The sequence below is a fragment of the Chelonoidis abingdonii genome, chromosome 13 (genome assembly GCF_003597395.2).
Source record: "Chelonoidis abingdonii isolate Lonesome George chromosome 13, CheloAbing_2.0, whole genome shotgun sequence".
NCBI classification, from domain to species: domain Eukaryota; kingdom Metazoa; phylum Chordata; order Testudines; family Testudinidae; genus Chelonoidis; species Chelonoidis abingdonii.
The window spans coordinates 25,817,551-25,838,906 of record NC_133781.1 but is presented as its reverse complement, the minus strand read 5'-3'; the positions used below and the strand labels follow the sequence as shown (position 1 = coordinate 25,838,906).

Here is a 21,356-nt window from a genome sequence, read left to right as displayed (position 1 = left end):
TAGGAGGAAAAAGAACAAAAGGAATATAAAAATGCAAAGATTGTCTCCAGTGAGTCATAACATTCCTACCCTTAACAGAATTTTATTCTGCCAGGATTTATTTTATATTGCAAGACAACAAATCTTTATCTGTATGTAAATCTGTACTTTATCTCAATACAGGCTGTTTCTTTTCAGGTTATGTGATGGCTAGATAAAGCTGCAGGTTTAAAAAAAAAACAAACAGATGTCATGTTCAGTCTTACCCACAAAAGATTACTCAAGTATTTTAAAACTGGAAAAGTGTGTTCAGATATATTTACGCACCTCTTTGTTATTTTTAAGTGGGCTTTAAAAAAGAAGCAGCATTGCTCAGTTTTATAAGTAGAAGCTTTGCAAAGGTGGGACTGTTGCTTAGCCTTAATCAAACCATACAGGACATAAAGGGGAGTTCCTTTGCAGTCTTCCCAGTTCACCTCTGGAAGTAGTGCTATTTCCCCCTCCCCTGCCAATGCAGGTTGACAGGGAGTGGCCACAGCCTTGATTCCAACTTCTTCACCCCAGACACCAGCCAGGACAGTGGGCTGGCATACGAAGAGGAAATAATTTTTACTGATAAAGGAGAGTAGCAAATGATTTCCTACCAGGAACCAGGTGGGAGAAAATGTGGGTTCCTCTTGGGGTGGTACAACACAACAGAACTGGTTTTAAGGCATAATCTAGATGTCTATAAACAACATTACTAATTCAGTTTGAAAGGTCAGATTTCTATTATAATCCAATTATACAAAGCTAGTTTAAATCTACCCTTCCAATTTTTGACATGAAGACCTCTCTTGTCGCATCAAGTCCAGTATTACCCAATCCCACTCTCGCAGAAAAAAAAAATCTGACAATCTGCATTTATTTTATAAATGTAACAGGTAAGTAGGCTCCTATGAAAAACAGCCATTTCCATAAGTAAAATAGCATATACACAAAACAGTACAAAAATAACAGACTATAGCAGGCCAACAAGTGCTCTTTTACTCTGATTTTTAAAAGGGGGGTGGTAATCTTGGGTTATGTTACTCAAACCTGAGTATTAGTTGCTCTCAAAACCATAATTCATAAATATCTTTCTTTGAAATAAATGGCTTATTTTTAAAATGTCTTCAGAAACTGCTACAGTCTACCTGTAAGAATTAAATTACCAATAGTAGGATAATAGAATATTAATCAAAGCTAAAACATACTGCTTATCCACATAGGCCACATTAATAAACATGCTCCAGTACAAAGAAAAGCAGTTTGCTTTATTACATAAAATGGAAGAAGTTCGCCATCTGCTGGCCATTACAATAAATTGCAGAGGCACCAAGAAACACACTGAAAAAGGTTCACACTTTTAATATTTATTTACTGAGCACTGACAGCATGTTCACCACTGTAAAAACAAAGGAAGACATGTAACAAAGTAATAGAGACACATTATACATCAACTATTCCCATGAAATATTGTTTCTTTTTACAGATAACAAAGCTCCATTTGGCCCTTCCTTACCCCTTGCATAGCTTAAATGTTTTAAATATTTTCTCTTTTATACTCAGTTTATGTGAAGTGGAAATTCTCTTTATGAGTTTAACACGTAACTCAGAAGAACTGCCAAGTGCAAAAGTAACCCGGGTTTTCTCCTCCATTTTTATTCCTCTTCAAAAATTTAATGCACAAATTAAAGTTTTTCCCCCACACAAAATAGATGTGTTCTTTGAATGGAGTACCCACTTCTAGAAGTGAGTATCTTGTGCTTTTGATTGCCTGCTAGCCACTAGCTGCAGACTAACGCTACGTTGCCAAAGAACATCATCCATGATCATGCTTTACAGGACAACATGTACTCAAAGCACTTGGAACAGGGGAATGTGATCGGGAACAGTCAACATGCCTGACCAACCTGATTGCCTTCTATGATGAGATAACTGGCTTTGTGGATATGGGGAATGCGGTGGACATGATATACCTTGACTTTAGCAAAGCTTTTGATATGGTCTCCCACAGTATTCTTGCCAGTAAGTTAAAGAAGTATGGACTCAATGGATAGACTACCAGGTGGATAGAAAGCTGGCTAGATCATCGGGCTCAATGGCTCCATGTCTAGTTGGCATCTGGTATCAAGCGGATTGCCCCAGGGGTCGGTCATGGAGCTGGTTTTGTTCTACATCTTCATTAATGATCTGGATGATGGGATGGATTGGACTCTCAGCAAGTTCGCAAATGACACTAAGCTGGAATGAGAGGTAGATAGGCTGGAGGGTAGGAATAGGGTCCAGAGGGACCTAGATAAATTGGAGAATTGGGCCAAAAGAAATCTGATGAGGTTCAACAAGGACAAGTGCAGAGTCCTGCACTTCAGATAGAAGAATCCCATGCACTGCTACAGGCTGGGATCTGACTGCCTAAGCGGCAATTCGGCAGAAAAGGACCTGAGGATTACAGTGGACGAGAAGCTGGATATGAGTCAGCAGTGTGCCCTTGTTGCCAAAAAGGCTAAAGGCATATTGGGCTGCACTAGTAGGAGCATTGCCAGCAGATCAAGGGAAGTGATTATTCCCCTCTATTCAGCACTGGTGAGACCACATTTGGAGTATTGCGTCCAGTTTTGCCCCCCCTCCCACTACAGAAAAGATACGGACAAATTGGAGACAGTCCAGTGGAGGGCAACAAAAATGATTAGGGGTCTCAGGCACATAACTTATGAGGAGAGGCTGAGGGAACTGGGCTTATTTAATCTGTAGAAGAGAAGAGTGAGGGGGGATTTGATAGCAGCCTTCAACTACCTGAACAGGGGGTTCCAAAAAGGATAGAGCTAAGCTATTCTCAATGGTGGCAGATGACAGAACAAGAAGCAATGGTCTCAAGTTGCAGTTGGAGAGGTTTAGGTTGGATATTAGGAAACACTATTTCACTAGGAGTGCGGTGGAGCACTGGAATGGGTTACTTAAGGAGCTGGTGAAATCTCCATCCTTAGAGGTTTTTAAGGCCCAGCTTAACAAAGCTCTCGCTGGGATGATTTAGTTGGGGTTAGTCCCGCTTTAAGCAGAGGGTTGAACTAGATGTCTCTTCTAACCCTAATCTTCTATGAAAGTGCAATTCTACTCTGAAAAGTGGCTTTGAAAAAAATGTCATAATGGAGTTCCACATTTACTGTCACAATTTTAATACTGAATTTGCTCAATTTAGAAGTAGAATGAGGCTTATTTATTTACCACCATGGCAAACACAGACTGAGATCTGAAAATTATGTTATGCTCTTTTTGCATCATGTATCTTCACTTGCTGTAAAGATTCCAAGGTCAAATGTTGCTCTTTAGTTACACCTATGCAACCCTGTTGTCCTCTGAGGACATCACAGAATCATAGAAGATTAGGGTTGGAAGAGACTTCAGGAGGTTCTAGTCCAATTCCCTGCTCAAAGCAGGACCAACACCAACTTAATCATCCCAGCCAGGGCTTTGTCAAGACAGACCTTAAAAACCTCTAAGGATGGAGATTCCACCACCTCCCTAGGTAACCCACTCCAGTGCTTCACCACCCTCCTAGTGAAATAGTATTTCCTAATATCCAACCTAGACCTCCCACACCTCCCCACTCCTCAATGTCATCTGTACAACTTTGTTCCCTGTGGTTGCACAGGCTTGACTAGATGAATAATCTGTGCAGGTGGCCTGGCGCGTAGAATTTAGTTAACAATTCTTCTGCTGATGTGCAAGTCAGAAAAAGCAACAGTTTCATACTGCCTGAACTGGGTTGATTCTGCAGGGATAACAGCAGTAAAAGGTTTCCCTCCTCTAAAGTAAGCCGATATAGTAAGTAAGTAAGCAAGCAAGCAGATATCTGAATACACAGAGACCAGATCTAATGAGTAAGGGGGTGTCATTTTTACAATCACTTAACAGACTGCATGGAACTTTAGAGGAATTCTCAGGTACCAGATCCAACATCTGTCTTCTTAGTAGCCACAACAGCTGCCCATTATGGTCTAGAAATATATCTTAGTGTTATGTAGTACACAGAAGAGTAAAATGAGGTAACGACTCTCCACCACCACACATCCCCATGCAGTTGCACAGGACCTATCTGGACGTTGGGTCCAGATATGGGTAGAGAGAAGAGGTTGTGCTCCCTGATATTCCTCCCTGCAAGTAAGTCAGAGGAAAGAGAAAAGGAGGTGGGGAAAGGAGGGCTGAAAGTACATGGAGGTATGGCTCCAGCCCACATCCCCCACACGCTGACTACCAGAGTGGGTTGGATGCAAGAGGCGAGGAGTATGCTGCATCTTGTACAGTGCTAATGCAACATATTTCAACCCCATTCAACCCCACTCTGAGAATAAAAGGAGAGCTAAAGAGGAATCATGTCTCAGAGAGGCATCTCTAAAGCCCAAAGCCTTTCTGGTTCTATTTTTAGGGTGGCACAGCTACACAGCACCCCATATTCAAGGGTGGCCAAGCCTAAAGTGTTAATCGAGCCATATGTATTTTATTTTCCTTTTCTAGTTAGACATTTATTTTTGGGAAGAAGTGTCAAGATGTATGACAAAACCTAGAAGAGTACCATGGTAGTGCCGGGACTCTCATGGCAACTACTGATATTCTGCATCTATGCTTGGCATCTACACTCAAGATAAGAAGTCCGTATCAGTGAGCATAAGTGAAGGCAACCGAAAGACCAACTAAGAGTATCAAATGTGATACATGTGTTATCTCGGGTTTAATGGACATTAAGACATTCCCAAAATTTAAGTCACTGTTAGAAGGACGTGAAGCCATCTGGTAAAATGTTTAGTCCCTAAGTGACTGACTTAGGAGCCAAAAATCATGTTTACTTTTCTACACAGTTTCAATAAGACTTCTGAAAGTTTTACTCCTCACCTATCAATTTGTGCCTGGATTAAAAAATAGTAGCCTCCACAGACAAAAACATTTGGGTAAGATGAGAGAAAAATAGTGGATTTAAAAACCAAAGGCTCAGTGGTGTGCAAATGAATGAGAGGTATAATATTGAAATCTTATGGCAAAAATGTCAAATTTGGTTGTGTCTAACTTTGAGCACCTAAATCAACTCTTAATCATCTAAATATAAACAAGGTGTGTGTTCAGTGCCTCTGAAAATTGAGTATCTAGTGTGAAATCATGGCCCTACTGAAATCAGTTGCAAAACACCCACTGAAGTCAATGGAGTCAGGATTTCACTCCTAACTGTAAGCATTTAGACTTGAAAATTGTGGCCAATCTTTGCTATCAGAGCATAGCCACCTTTGAACTACTGCACTGAGAGAAAATGTCTGCTAGCAGAACACAGGAAGATGTTCCAACATCTTACACAGGATTTACACACGAAAGAGCTGCTTAACAGAGCCCCAAGAAAAAGACTTCAAAAAGACTGCATCTTTAATAATGAAAAATAAAAAAGGGCTAGCACACAAACAGCATAATCTAAAATGTCATTAGAAATGCCTCACATACAAAAAGGTCTAAGTAAAGGAAGATTTTATAAAGTGATCAAAAACACACTAAGAGGGAAAAATCTTTTAAGATTAAAGAGGTTTTTCAAAGGACAAGTAGAAGTGGTTGTAAAATTTACGAGGAGGGATTAAACTTCAGTTCCAATTTGCAATAAATTATTCATTACAAAAATATACATGTGAAATAAAAGTTTCTTGTGCACTTTTCTGTTTGTTTAGCAGGTTTTTATTTATTAATTTGTACTGGATCAACTGGAGGAGAGAAAACTACACTAGTTGACATCTCAAATATTACCTCATCCTCATATGTATGGTTAAAGGAAGAGCTATAGATTTAAGGAAGACTGCAGAAGAATTTGCAGTTTGAAGAAGAATACAGCCCAGAATAGCATGCTTCCTTACATGCATAAATTAAATATAAGGGAAACATAAGTAAATCTATTTTTCTAACAGAGAACGTATCAATAAAAACAAATCCAAAAGACATTTCTAGTCAAGGTAACCAATTTGCTAAAAGAGAGATGTAAGTTTTATATTTAGTTCATTAAGGAAAGTCAGGTTAGGCACCCAGAGATCTGATAGCTGATCAATACTCTCAGCAACTCCAAGTGTCGATCTGGAGACCTGACTGTAATTCAGCGAGCTGTTCCCAAAGCTCCTAAACTGATTATATTAAAAAGTTTCCTGCAGAAGTCAACTAATCAACTGTTTTTCCATATTACTAGGCTATCCCTCACATCAGTAGATTGTTTGTTCCTTTTCCACTTTCACTGTTTAGTTAAAACTATTTTCCAGTGTCATGGTCAAAAGAGCTTTCAATCAATAATAAAGAGGTCTATAAAATATTATAAAATTATATGTCAAAAAGCTCAGAGCACAAAACATACTGAAGACAGAAGTAAGATCAACACAATATACACATCTTGTTAAATTTTATATAATGTCATAAGATGATTCCTGTTCTAAAATATATACCATATTTTGACCAGTAACGTCCTTAATAATTGCCCAGAACCAGTGTACTCCCCAAGATCCCGAATCTTGGAAGACCTACAAGAGAAACTTGCACTGATTCCAAGGCCCCTCCTTGACTCTGCCTGTATGACTCCATTGGATCTGCCTACTTCCACCCAAAGTCCTAATCTAGGCATCCAAAGTTAACTCCCTCTGAGGCCTTGGGCTTTTTAGTTCAGTGTACCTATGTGTCAAATGATGTAAAATATTCACTTACATACATCGCAAGAGGGTTGTGAAGATTTTCTGATCTCTAAAGGCTTTCAAGAATGCGCTTTTCAGAGGTGGAGTAGGCACCTCCACCTATAGTTAAGGTTGACCAACACTTTCTATTTTAAGACCCTGCTTTCAGTTGCTTACAAAAAACATTGCAAAACTTTAACCATTCAGGCTGAAATTTTCCTTGCTGGCTGTCTGCTTTAGGCTGAATGTTGGGTTTTTTGTTTTTTTTTCACTTCAGCAAAAACTGTTCAACTGTTTCTCAGAGCAAGATTAGGAAAAATAAATTGTTTTGCTCGTGTGAATAAAAATTCTTACAATCATTTTGCTGAGAAGTTCTAGCACCTCCATGCTTTGGATTAGGGACTTAAAATTGGCAGAGAGGACACACTGGTGTGCGGGATTTACCTTCTGCCATCTCTTGTGTTCTCCATCAAACTGCCCAAATATAGCCAAATTATAAGCTTCTCAGAAGTTTCAGTTTGCACATGCTCAGTAGAGACCTGTTAGAGTTTGGCTGCTAAATTTCCTAAGAGTCTGCACTGAGCATGCTCCGAGTCCAGGGCTCCTGCAGAGGGCAGGCTTTTCCCTGTAATTGCTCTTCCTGGCTGTGGAAACCACTGTGAAGCCAGGAATAGGAACTGAAAACAAGGAGACACTCTCCTGTGCTTCTCGATGACCAGGGTACAAGGAGGAAGAGGAAACAGACTGATTTGAATACCTAGTGAAGGGAGAAGAAAGAGAGGGAGGATTGCAGAAGCCAGAGGGTGGGAGAGAGGGGAGGGCAGGAAAATTGAATTGTAGCAGTGGAGGAGCCCCTCCCTGGGTACACTAGTGGGTCGAGGAACCATAAACCCCCTACAGGCCAAGGTGGATGCTATCCAAAAGTGGCCTGTCCCAAAGTCAAAGAAACAGGTCCAATCCTTCTTAGGCTGGCGGCGTACTACAGGCGATTTGTACCCTCCACTACAGCCAAATCGCTGCCCCACCTACCTGGACCTGACCAAAAGAGAGCCAGCCAATGTAGTTAAGTGGGACTAAAGAGCTTGCAAAGGGCCTTTAGCTAGTTAAGGCTGACGCTATGTCTACACCTGTGCCTAAGGCCCGGACTTTGACAACCATTCCTAGTAACCACACTGCCCCTGAGCGTGGAGCTGTAGGAGCAGTTCTTCATGCAGGAAGGACCATATCACAACATTTCCATCCTCTCATGTTTCTCAGCAAGAAACTGTCTGAGAGGGAAGCCACTGGTTGGTTAGTGAAAAAGGAATGCTACGCCATTGTATATGCCGCTGGAAAAGCTACGCCCATACGTTTGGGGATGGCAGTTCCAGCTACAAACCGACCATGCTGCGCTAAAGTGGCTTCACCCTCAAGGGAAACAAAAAAAACTGCTTTGACGGAAGTTTAGCTCTCCAAGATTTTGATTTTGAAATTTAACACTTTCAGGAGCTTCTAACAAAGTAGCTGATGCACTTTCCCATGAAAGTTTCCCAGAATCCATTGGTTAAAATCTCCTTGAATGTAGAAAGTCTTGTAGTTACACACTTAGTAGTATATGTAAAGGTGCATGTGTTGTATTTAATCTGTTTATTCTAAAGTTCTAGGAGGAAATTCACCTTCCCCTCCTCTCTCTCTCCCTTCTCGCATCAATCCCTGGTGAGTACAGACTCGGTTCCTTTGAGCCTTAAACAAGGGGAAAAAAATCACTCAGGTCTTTATTTCTTTTATTAAAAAGCTTTCTTTTTTAAAAGCTAAAAATTATCTCTGTAAATCAAGATGGAATATTACAAGGTCTTTCAGCTTATAGACACTAGAGAGAATCCTCCCCCCCAGCATACATACAAATTAAAAATCTTTCCAGCAAAATACACATTAAAAACCTTCCAGCCAAATATACATTTGCAAATAAAGAAAACAATCAAAAAGACTAAACCGCTTTTCTACTTCTGTACTTACTAAATTTGAACAGAAGATTAGAGAGCCTGTAAGTACGTGATCACTCTCAGAACCCAGAGAGAACAACAGACAAAGAAAAACACGCACAACAAAGACTTCCCTCCACCGAGATTTTTAAAGTATCTTGTCTCCTGATTGGTCCTCTGGTCAGGTGTTCCAGGTTCACTTGTTTGTTAACCCCTTACAGGTAAAAGAGACATTAACCCTTAACTATCTGTTTATGAGGGAAAATAATTTGTAATTAAAGACTATCATGGTGCTTACTCACAAAGAGCCGAATTAACATTGTACAGGCAACCTTAATACTGACACTTCCAAACTTTTGAGTGATTGACTTTGCAACCTTAATGTTTTTTTAACATATTGTTATTATATACAAAAACTTTATAGTAAGATTATGTCCAATTCAACATGTTAATAAGCATTATTTATAGATCAGATTTTGAATTCTTACCTGTGTACAAGTGGTGATGCTACCAAAGCTGACTCCTCTCTAGAAGAGAATTTCCATGATTCCTCCAATTTTGATTCACTTGTTCCTAGTTCTCCCATGACCCAGTCAGGTAAAGCTTCTGGGCTACCACTCTGTGCTCTCGTTGAATTTGGTTCATCAAAATAGATTGACTATATTTAAAAAAAATTAAAAATCCGGTTAGTCAGAAAAGATAAACATTGTAAGTTCTAGACAAAAAAAAAAAAACAAACAAACAACAACCCGGAATGTATGCACCCTTCTTTATCATCATCACCACCACCACCACCACCAGCTTGCTGGTTTCGTAGCAGCATAAAGAATGCAATTCCATTCGCAGTAAAGTCAAAGGGAGTTTGCCAATAAGTTCAGTGAGTGCATGCTTAAAATAGAGGGCCAAGAATACTGAGTCCTAGATATAAGGGAAAATAGTTATAAGTTTACATAGCACTTATTACTACAGAACATCTTTGCATAGCCTGTATTACTGATCATTAACAAAACTGTTCGATGAACAGTGTCATAAATTGCTAACTTGCTCTGAAGAGCAGGATCAGGCTTAGCTACATATCATGTTAGGAACCAGTTAGGGACCAACCTTCCTGTACTAATCAGCCACCTTATGATCCAGATCCAACTGCCTCTTCCAATAGGAAGATTCACAGCCCAATACTTCAACCCCAGCATCCCCATTACTATGGGGCCCTGCTCATCATGAAGCCATCCTCAACACGCAGAGAGAATATTGTATTGAAACTTTTAAAACATTGTTCTAAAACATTAATTGTTTTTAGTTTTGGGCATTAAAGTTGGGGAGGGAAGAGGAAAGAACAAACAAGGGGGGGAGGGGAAAACTTTTGATAGCCTAAGGGATCAGAAATGGTTAGTTTAGTATAGAAAATCAATATTTTTTCAATCAAATCATCAATTCATTATTGTTTAACCCAAACATATATAAAATTAAAAGAATCCTTCAAAACCAAAAATTGGGTAGCAATACCACCGAGTAACACCAAAAAGCTAAATGCATTTTACAATAATAATAAATTAAAGAACTGATTTTCAGAAGTGCTGAAGTCAAAGGGAGCAGCAGAAAGTTCAGAATTTCTAAAAGTCAAGCCCTACCCTTCACAATGCCCATGTGAGCCATTATCCCCATACACACTTTTTTTTTTAACATACATATAGAGTATTTAATTGATTTACCCATCTAAGTCTGTAACAAAACCAGGAATACACCAGCCCTAAGCTTCAAGCACAAGACTCTCTTTCCTTTCACTACACCAATTTGAAGTTTAAGTCTAGCTTTGAAAATATTGATTATGTCCTTTTAAACATATTTTAAGTTATCTGTAAATATCAATTAGCAACTTAATCATATATCATCAAAAAGGTATGTTTCCACACTTCCTGAACTTCTTTTTTATTTGAAGAAGAAAACAAAACAGGTCACATAAAAAAAATTCACAAAGACCTAGAAATCTGTTTGCCAACTCCACTTACAAATTATTAATGAAACCATAGTACAAGTTGTAGGCCAACATTCACTCTTTGCAATTCCACTGCAATCACTGCAGAATTTGATTCCATCTGTAACCAAAAGTGAATACTTAAATATATAATTTTTAAACTACATTTATGAACTACTCAAGTTTGTTCTCCATAAAAATGAAATAAATACCCACCATATATGAAGGCAAGGTTTTCAGTATTCCAGGTTCGGGTTTATGTGTAAAAGGGCCTTCTAGAACTCCTCGTTTCAGCATATGCAGCAACAATTTTGCATACAAGTTCCGATTCTTTCTACCCATAATTCCCGCACCTGCTCCTGAGGGCTCGCAGAGTTTTTTAATCCAGAGCGCACATCTCTGACGTTCTAGAAAAATACATTCCATTACAATAGACTTTCTCGGAAAACAGAACAAACCTAAGAACAGCAGAAGTTATGAAAGAACCATAGCATAACTTTGTAGACATCTCTCTCTTCAACCAAGAATTTAAGTTTTGCACAAAGGAAGTTTTAAGGTAGAACATGAAATTTTACAAGGATGTGTATATTTTTCATGGAAAGGAACTTCAGGTCAAACAAAACACAAATGGAAAAATATAATTTATCCACTAGAATATCACAGAAAAAGAAAATTGAACTCCATACTAACTTTAAGAAGAGTGCCATAGAAATACTTCCATGCTATACAGCTCAAAACATATACTTTAAATTCAATTTGAAAACTTATAGACAGCCTGTGCAGTCAGACCATGGACAACTAATGTTATATACTCCCAGAGTACTATAATCACTTAAAGTTTATCTTGCTTTCTGAACCAGCTTCAATTTCTGAGTTGACCTAGGGTACAGTCCCATGCACACTGCAGTAATCTAATCTTTCTACGACAAAGTAGTAAGGTTCACATCCAAAAGAGAGTCTCAGTCTCCTAGTCAGGTATATATGAGTTAAAACCCTCCTCAGCACTGTGGTTTGTGATATTCCAACATCAGCTTGCTATCCAACAACAACCCAAAGGTGCAAACTCTAGCTACAAATAGCAGGTACATATCCTCAACAAATATAATCTTCACCATAATTTCTAGTTGCTTATCCCCAACAGCAGCACCTCAGTCTTATCCAGATGGATGACAACCAGCTGGTTGAAACTCAGTGCCCCCAATTCCAAGTGAGACACTGAGCCAAGTGCTTGGCAGCACTAGCTGGGTTATGCACAATAGAGAAGTAAAGTTAAGTATCAGCAGTCTAGTGAAATTGCTGCAAGCCATACCCTCCCAATGTCCCCATGTACATGCTGAACATGAAGGGAGAAAAGACTGAACTCTGAGAAATGCTATATAATAGCATGCTTTAGGTATGAGGAACAATTTTCCAACCCCACTCTCTCAAGGTGGCCATCAAGGAAGAAATGGATTCACCCAAAAGCAGCCTTGCATTCTCCCAGTGCAAGCCATAGGAAAACCAAAACTAGCTCACAACTGAGGACAACTGAATCATCCAGCAGTATCAACATACATACACGCACTCGGTCTTCATCCATCACTAAGAAGTTATCTTTTACCAACACAATTCCTGTCCTGTTCCCAGAACTGCAGAAGGATGACAAGTGTCAAGGAAATCTGATGCTTCTGAATTATCAGAGTTCTTCCCATAAACTACCAAATATGGAAGATTAAATACAGTACTAAATGATAACCAGACTGCAAGGATCAAATGTTGCTTTCTTGAGCCAAGGCTACAGACTAACCTCCTTAAAAGAAGATGGCACCCTGTCATCCCTCTACCAACAATGAGCTTAGTTCTTCCCTGATGACATTTGCCAGTTAGGAACAAGGAGACAAAGCAAAAAGTTCTCCCAACACCTTTAGTATCTCAGTAAATGGCCAAATGTAAGGTCACATCTGAGAACAAAGAATGTAAGCTACTCTTACAGGATAGGAGACACTATCCAGGAAGCAGTGACTGAAAAAGACTTGGGTCATTATGGATAATCAGTTAAATATCAGTTCCCAGCATAACATTGTGGCCAAAAGGGGTAATGTAATCTTTCAATGTATAAGCAAGGGAATATTCAGTAGGAGTGTTCAGGTTATATTACCTCTGTATTTGGCACTATTGCATCTGCTACTGGAATACTGCATCCAGCTCTGGTGTCCACAATTCAAAAAGGGTGTTGATAAATTGGAGAGGGTTCAGAGAAAAGCTTTATAGTGAGAGATTCAACAAGCTCAACCTATTTAGCTTATCAAAAAGAAATGTAATGGGTGATCTGGTCACAGTCTAGAAGTATTTCCATGAGGAAAATATTTGATAGTAGGGGGTTCTTCAGTCTAGCAGACAAAGGTATAGCCAATGGCTGGAAGATGAAGCTAGACACATTCACGCTAGAAATAAAGCATAAAATTTTAACAATGAAGATACTTAATCATTGGAGCAACTTCCCAAGTGCTGTGGTGGATTCTCCAACACTGGAAAGTTTTAAAACAAGATTGCAGATTTTTCTAAAAGATTCTAGTTCAAGCATGGCTATTGGATTTGAATCAAGAGTTAATACAGGGAAGTCATATGGCCTGTATTATGCAGGTCAGACTGGATGATCACAATAGTCTCTTCTGACCTTAAACATCTATGAAACATCACTGGCCTAAACTCAGCCACATAAAATGTATCTTTCATTCCCTCCAGATCCAGCCCCCATCCCAAAATCCACTCATTTTTTCTGTAATCAGAAGATTCTTTGCAGAGGTACTCAAATCAGCCAAGACATGAAGCCAGCTTGTTTAACTAATATGAATTATCACCCAAAACTAAAAACAAACAAAACAAAAAAGTGTAAGAATTCACAAAATTCTTTATGACTGTTAGGTAGCTTCAACCAAGACTTCTCCCACCACTGTCCTAGATTAAGCAGGAGGGAAAACTGCTATCAACCAAAGCAGCCTGTGAAGGCAAAGCTGGAGAAGAAGGCTCCTAGCACCCTTTATTGACTGCTGAAGATAAGAGATTATTTAAGAGATTATTAATACATACTATCAAACCCTAGTAGGAACAATGTTTTTCCTTAGGATTTTCCAGAAGAGTTCTGCTTCCATTAGCCTTTTCAGGACAAACCATAAAAACAGCCCTTCACCTAAAAGGAAAGGTGTGTGCCAGCCTCAGAACATGAGATAATGGTGGATCCATGGTAACAGTTAAATTTTCAAATGGATAAAAAGAGACACATTCCAGAACTAATTTCTGTAGATTCATATTCATGCTTAGTGTACAGGGTTCTACTATTATATAAACATTTTTGAGTCTCAATTCCAGAGAAGAATATTCTCTCTAATGTATGCTTCAGAGGTAAAATAAAAATTGTTCTATTGAAAGTAATCTGATTACAGCATCATTTTGAAATGCTATGAAAACCTACTTCTTATCATGTCAGATCCTGCAAGGTATTGAGAATCCTCAACTTCTGTTAAACTCAATGCAAGCTGAGGACTGTCAGTACCTTCAGAATCATGCCCTCAGTTCCAAAAAACAGTTTGCATAAGCATTAATATTTTATCATCCAATTTAAAGGCCTGGGACAGTAGCCTTACTCAAACAAATCCTTCCATAGAAGACAAGACCACCTGTGGGATTCAGAACTATTAGTGCAAACAAAGGTTTGGAGAATCAAGCCTTTAATATGAAGATTAGAAGTGAACTGCATACTATTAAAAGAAAGTAATCACTTAGCTCATAAAATCACTCCTTAGCTGATACTTGTACTAGTAGTTTAAAAAGTTCCAGCTCTGGATTTATTTCTTTTATAAACATAATTGTATCTTATAAAATTGCAAGCATTTTTTTAGAGACCAATCTGTCAAATGGCATAATCTCCAAGACAAAGCCTATTTTAGTTTTAATTTCCACTGAATTCATTAATTGGAAAATACAGGAATTAATATATTTATGCAAAAGTAAATTTACGTCATCAAAATAAGAAGGATGAGCTCGAATAAACAGTATTAACAAAAGGTGCTTAAAAGATAACCTAAAAATCAACTTTAAAAGTTGAGCACATATGATGATGCACTCTGCAACATTAGGTTTGTGGTACTTAAATTGTTATTTAGCAGAATGCATTTACAAATGCATACAGATATCATTATTTTACACTCGAGATTCATAATATACCAAGATTCTGTAGTAAAACTAGAGTATTTCTGATTGTTATGTTTATTTACATGCAAATTCGTAGCACAGTTTACCTGATTTATGTAGTAATTTTAGCACAAACGGCTTCATATCTACAACATAGTGATCAAATTCCGCATCCAACTTCTCCCATGTTTCCTCTTCACTACTCATTGTGCACTTAACAGCCAACCTGCAAAATTTAAATTGAAATAGAGAAATTATATAAAACCTCATTGTTCTATAGATTACTATTAATCTACCTAATGTCCAAATGCAAATACTAACTTTTTGAGCTGAATAAACAATAATATAGCTATTTCATTAGCCCTAAATTCATACACACGTACCTTTGCAAAGAGCTAACACTCTGGAAAGTTTGTCAAACAATATGTTTGTTTGATTTTGGAATGGTTATTTGGGAGAGAACAATAACCACATAAAAAAAGCATTTGGCAAGATCCAGGTCATAAATAAACGTATCTTATTACTCCCTAAAAGCTATTAAACAAACTAATATTCATCCAAAAATAGCTTTTCCTACTTGGAAATTAGTGACAAGATACCACTTACAAATGAAAACAATGTGTAAAGCAGGAAGAACAATATTACAAATAATATTTTGATAAAAAGTTATTTGGGAACAGAAGATATAGCTAAAATACAACACTGTTGTACATTCTTAAAAACAGTGATTTACTGATAAATAGTTGGGCAAAAGTCAACATGGTTTCTGTAAAGGGAAATCATGTCTTACTAATCTATTAAGAGTTCTTTGAAGAGGTCAACAAACATGTGGACAAGGGGTTGTTGACTCCTTCAAAGACATAGTATAGTTAGATTTCCAGAAAGCCTTTGACAAGGTCCCTCACCAAAGGCTCTTATGTAAATTAAGTTGTCATGGGATAAAAGGGAAGGTCCTTTCATGGACTGAGAACTGGTTAAAAGACAGGGAACAAAGGGTAGGAATAAATGGTAAATTCTCAGAATGGAGAAGGGTAACTAGTGGTGTTCCCCAAGGCCCAGGGTAACGAAAAAAAAACTAAGTTTTTTTTTTGGTTGTTCCCCAAATGGCCCCCGGCAATCCCCTAGGACCCATTCCCCTATTCCACCTTTTTTTTAATTCAATAAAATTAATAAATACTGATAAGAAAGGTGGGTTATTTAAAAAAGTGGAACGGGTGGAGGCAAAAGTTTTGGCCAGATTTGACGACTGTATACTTGCATCAAAAACTACAACTAGTCCAGTTGGGTGTTTTACTTATTTGCCTATACAAAGAATCCCCAAGCCCAAAAAGAACCTGGGTAAAAGAAATTTTTTTTTCAAAAAGAATCCCCTACATTCATTCTAAGGGTGGAAAACCTTGACCACAACAAAATGGAGCAAATAGAAACAAAATATTTTATCAAAATGTTTCCCAAATATGGTAAAATAATGCAACAAAATTGGGGAAAAAAGCCCAAACCAAAGACACAAAAAAATCAGAATGAAAAAAATGGGGGGGCGATAAATTTTAAAGCACCTTACGGCCTTCCTTTACAATTAAAATCAAGGAAATAAAAGAATCCTTTGGAGTTCCCATTTTGTGCGGGGGGGAAAAAAAACCAGATTTTTCCCTCTTTGAAAGACCAAAATCCACCGCAGTTTTGCGAGTGCGGGAAAAACAATCCAAAAAAAGCCCATAAGATTTTTTTAAGGAACAATTTATAAAAAAAGGGGATAGAAAGGGAATAAGGACGGAAGAAATGTATAATTTATTGCCCCCTTTTATAAGTAAATTCCCAAATTGGTTTTTACGTCACCCCAATGAATCTTTGAAATAAACTGGAAAGTAACAAGATTTTTGTTTGTTTGATCCAATCCCTCAAAAAGGAGTACTGGGGCAATAAGAATAATGGTTCCGAGAAGGGGCCCCACTTAAAAAAGGAATTTAGGGGTTGTTTGAAAAAAATGGGTTTCCCCCTTTTAAAATAAGGAAAAAAAGAAAAAGAAGGTAAAAAGAAAAGGCCCCCCCCCCTCTTAGGGAAAAAAAAAACTGTTTTTTCAGTTGGGAAAAAAAAAAAAAAGAGGGAAAAGAACTAAAATGGGGGATTACTGAAAAAAAAAAAAAATTAAGAGAGGTATAATAAAATCAATGGGGAGTGATTTGTTGAAAAGAAAGTTAGAAAGGGGAAAAAAAAAGTTTTTTATTTTTATTTATTCCATTCCCCCAAATAAATTACAAGAAAACCTAAGGGGCCCCCAAACCAAAATTGAAAAAATTTAAAATGGGGCAGAAGTTTTAAAAAAAAACCAAATAAAAAAGGAAAAAGTTTTTCCTTTTCTTTCCACCAAAAAACAGTTCCAAACAGTCCCAACCTTTTTGGTGGAATAAAAAACTTCCCCCCCCCCTTTGGCCCCCCCTGAAAAAGGAAGGTTTGGTGGAAGGCCCCCCCCCTAAAAAGAAACCCCTATACCCAGCTTTTTTTTTTAAAAGAGGAAAAAACTAAGATTTTAATTTCCCCATGGGGGGGAAAGGTTTAAAAGTTTTCCAAATTAAAATGGCCCCTTAAATAAAGGCCCAGGAAAACGAGGGTTTTTTTTTAAGGGAAAATGGGGGGGTTATCCTAAAACCTTCCCCTGGTTTCCCTCAGAAGGGGGGGTGGGGGAAGAGGAAAATGGCAAAAAAAGGGAAGGGAAGAGAATTCAAAAAAACTTTTTGGAAAATTCAATTCAAAGGCGTTTTTTTTTAGGGTTTCCAACTCCCCCCCCACCCCTTTGGGGCAACGCCCAATTGGGGGCCATTTGTTCCCCCAGTAAGAAAAACCCAGGAAAAAAAAAAAAATTACTTGGGGGGCCCCCCTTGGAAAAATGGAAACCCCCCGTTTTTGGTCCCTTGAATTCACCCAGTACGCCATTTCCCTTTATGTTTTACTAAGGGGTTGTTTTTTTTTAGGAAGGAAGGAATCATACAAAAATGTTCCTTCCCCCTCCAAATTATCCTATCCCCATGGAAAAATTTTTTTTTAAAATAAAATTTTCAATTTTAAAATTTTTTCCCCCAATTCAGGAAGATTAACATTTTCATCCGTCCCCAAAAATAAATTTTTTTTTAGGCCTTGGCAAAAAGGTTTTTTTTAACAAATGATTTAAAATTTTTGCCTTAAAAATGGGTTATTTTTTTTTTGGGGTTTTTGGGAAATTTGAGGCCCCCCTATTTGGTCATAACCTAAAAACTTTTGAGGACAAAAACCAAAAGGCCACCTCCCCCCCCCACAAAGCCCCCCCCCCCTTTATTGGGGGTCCCCATGGGGACCCCCAGTTGAATTAACCCTTAAAATACATGGCCAAACAGATTTGTTTTTTTTTCTTTTTTTGAGGAATCTTTTTTTAATAATCACCCCAAATAATGCAACTAAAAGTTACCTTGTATTTCAAATCTTTCCCAACCCCTGAAGAAAAAGGGAAAAAAGTACCTACTCCCCCCCTCCACAAACCTAAAATTGCTGTAAGATCTCTCCTTCGCGTCCACAAATTACAATTAACATTTCACCATATCAAAAGGCAATCTATTTTTCTCTTCTTTTTTGGTCCCGCCACTCCGGCGTCCTTCCCCCTATACATCTTTCCTATCATAATACTCTATATGTATTCCCGCGATTGAAATAATATTGTTCAAGACATGAATCTACTCTTTACTGTATATACAACACTGCGCGCGAAAGCTAGTGAGTACATTTCCCCACCCCCCTTGTTTGCCTTAGCAAACAACCTTGGCAGATAAACAAATTTCCTTGGGGTAACGAACTAACTGCAACATTAACTTAAATGTATTCTTTTTCTGTACACCAAATAATTGGGGTATGTGATATTAACCTGTAAAAACCCTTGAAAAATATTTTGGGTGAAATTCAGTGAATATGCCTCCATATGGGAGATTCTTTTTTCCATGGTCTATTATGTTATAATCCTACATAATAAAATTCCCCTACATTAATTTCATAACAATTTAATTAATAAAATGGGTACTAAGTTAAAATCAAAAATTGTTCCTACTCTTGTAATCTTCTTACAGAGATATATCAATGAGTCAAAAGGTGGCAAAATAAATACTAATGAGGAGAGCATATAAGGTTATGCATACAAAATGAGGATAAACAACAACGCCACAATTTTGTTGAGAAAAATGCATAGTAGAGATCCCTAACAAGGGGGCCTTCTGTCCCGTGGTTATCTTTATACCACTGAGATCACTTGATCATTAGCTGTTAGGTTCACTCCCACTTGGGCACCTGGCATTGGTCACTGTCAGTAGACAGGATACTGGGCTGGATGGACCTTTGGTCTGATCCAGTACAGCCATTCTTATGTACTAGGGGGTTAGGAGAGAATCATACAAATGTCTTTCCTCCAAATTATCTATCCCATGATTTATAAATTCATTAATTTCCCATTCAGGAGATTACATTTTACATCGTCCCTATATATTTTAGGCTGCAGTTAGCATGATTATTGCTAAATGTAATGTGTTTGTGGGATTGAGGCCTATGTACATACCTAACTTGAGACACACCAAGCCCCACTAGCCTTTGGGTCCATTGACAGTGAATAAACTTAAATACATGCACAGATGTCTTTGGAGGATCAGGGTTTTATAATCCAATGCACTATGTACCTGTTTACATCTTCAACTGAGAGGGAAAGTCTCCTCCCTCACATACTATCTATCTCCCGGCTCCAACATTCAATAACATTCCATATCAAGAGGAAAATGTATTTTTCCTCCCTCTTCTTCTCCTTCAACTATTTTCATGCAATGTATACTATCATGTAACATTCTAATCTAGTATTCCACTTGTGCTGAACTGAAATTTGTAAATGCATATACTAATGTTGGTATTGGTATTAAACTGAACTGAAATTTGGAAATGCAGTGAGCCAAGGGTTCCTGTTATCATTAATTTCTATTCAAATTTTAAAATGGTAAACATTTTCTACATTACACTGCAAGATTATGCTAAATACAACGCTTTACAAGTAGTCTAGGGCTTGCTGTTCCCACTAGAAATTACACAAATAAATCATTATACATAAATACCCATCAGTGATATGCGAGACCGTTTGCGTTACTCAAAATTCAATAATCTTCCGTCCAAGGGTAGGTTGCCCCCACTTCCTCATCTACATGTTCTGTGATTTAAGTATTGTTATACTATATATATGACAATGCTGCACTATTTGCCTCATACTAAACAGGTTCCCAACCCTTGTTAGCAGTTGGACAGATATATCACTATATGAATCTTACTCAGTCTGTCAACTTTCCAGTCACCAGCCCAGGTTTCCTTTGCTATCTCTTCCATAGATCACTTAAACAATGTGACATCTTCTAGCCACTTGTTCCCACCTTCCTGCCCACTGCTAAGCATTTTGCAAACAACTGCCATAGGCAACCATGGAAGGTGGCCGCAGGGAAAGGAGTGATGCTATTTCTCCCCCTCTCCTCTCAGATTTATTTTTTCTACAGTTTGCATCAGGTACCATGATGACATGTGATTTCTCCCACGATTTCGAGAGCTTTAACCACCTTCGCACCCCGCTGCTGGGATTTCGCACGTGGGGAGAAGGCGATTTCCCTCCATCACTCCCCTCAATCCGTCTGCTGGGCCATGACCAGGCAGCGCCATTTACCTCGCGGTCCACGACGTCGAGGCTCGGGCACAGCTCCCCCGCACTCCGGGGGGCTCCCCCGGGGCTCCCACAGCTCGCACAGCACCCAACGGGGGAGCTTTGGGGGCTGCTGCAGCAGGAGGGGACGGGGAGCACAAGGCCTGTTCTGGGGGGTCCCTATGCTGGTCCGGGGGGGTCTCAGGCTGGAGGGGGCCCTGCTCAGTACCCCCCAGTCAGTGGGGACGGAGCGTCCCTCTCCCAGGCACTGCTAGGCCTGGCACCCCCTGCTCCGGAGAGGCCGAGGCCGCTGCCAGCCTAGGAACCCGGCTAAGCAGCCAACGGTTCAAACCAACCCCACCCCGCCGCTCCCGGCTGCCCTGAGCGACAGGGCCGGGCCCGGCTTCCGTTTCCGTAGGCCGGGCTAGGCCGCGGGGGTTGCCATAGCTGCGACGCTGCCGGAGCGAGCAAGGCCCCGGCTCGGCCCCGACTCTGCGCGGGCCGGAGGAGGGGAGGGACGGGGTGGCGGGCGGGGCGCAGCTGTGTTGGGGGCAGGTGGTTTCCGGAAATGCCGGGGCTGGGGAGCTCGAGGGAGGGAGGCTGTAAGGGGGACGGGTGGTTTGCGGGGCTGGCTCGGGCTTGCTGCATCCGTTCTGAATGTAAAACAAATTGCTTCAGCTCTGGCACCTCTTTCATTATAAATTAAGCAGCGGGTGGGGCGCTGTGATGGTGGGGGAAGGATGGGGTGAGGGGTTGGGGAGGAGGCTGTGCTGGGGCTGTGTCAGGTTGATGGATGGGGCTGTGTGTGTGGGGTGAGGGGCTGTGTTGGGGTGGGGGAGGGAGGGGGGGAGGGGCTGTGTTGGGGTGCAGGAGAGGTGGGGTGAGGGAGG

At 39.4% G+C, this 21,356-nt stretch overlaps 1 protein-coding gene across 3 annotated transcripts in view; it reads right to left on the bottom strand.

Annotated features, from left to right (window-relative positions):
- CEP112 (centrosomal protein 112) overlaps positions 1–20,960 on the bottom strand; it is a 285,142-nt gene extending 264,182 nt beyond the window's left edge. Inside the window, exons 1-4 of one of the 3 annotated variants that reach the window (XM_032776336.2) lie at positions 20,491–20,960; positions 14,894–15,012; positions 10,833–11,023; positions 9,130–9,299 (exon numbers count right to left, since the gene is read on the bottom strand). In XM_032776336.2, the coding sequence (XP_032632227.1) occupies positions 9,130–9,299; positions 10,833–11,023; positions 14,894–14,993 (461 nt within the window). In that variant the 5' untranslated portion in view covers positions 14,994–15,012; positions 20,491–20,960. Of the gene's footprint in view, positions 1–9,129; positions 9,300–10,832; positions 11,024–14,893; positions 15,013–20,490 lie in introns of those variants that run through there. The other 2 variants (XM_075071883.1, XM_075071884.1) reach the window with 2 other exon arrangements.
- Positions 20,961–21,356: the final 396 nt, after the last annotated feature.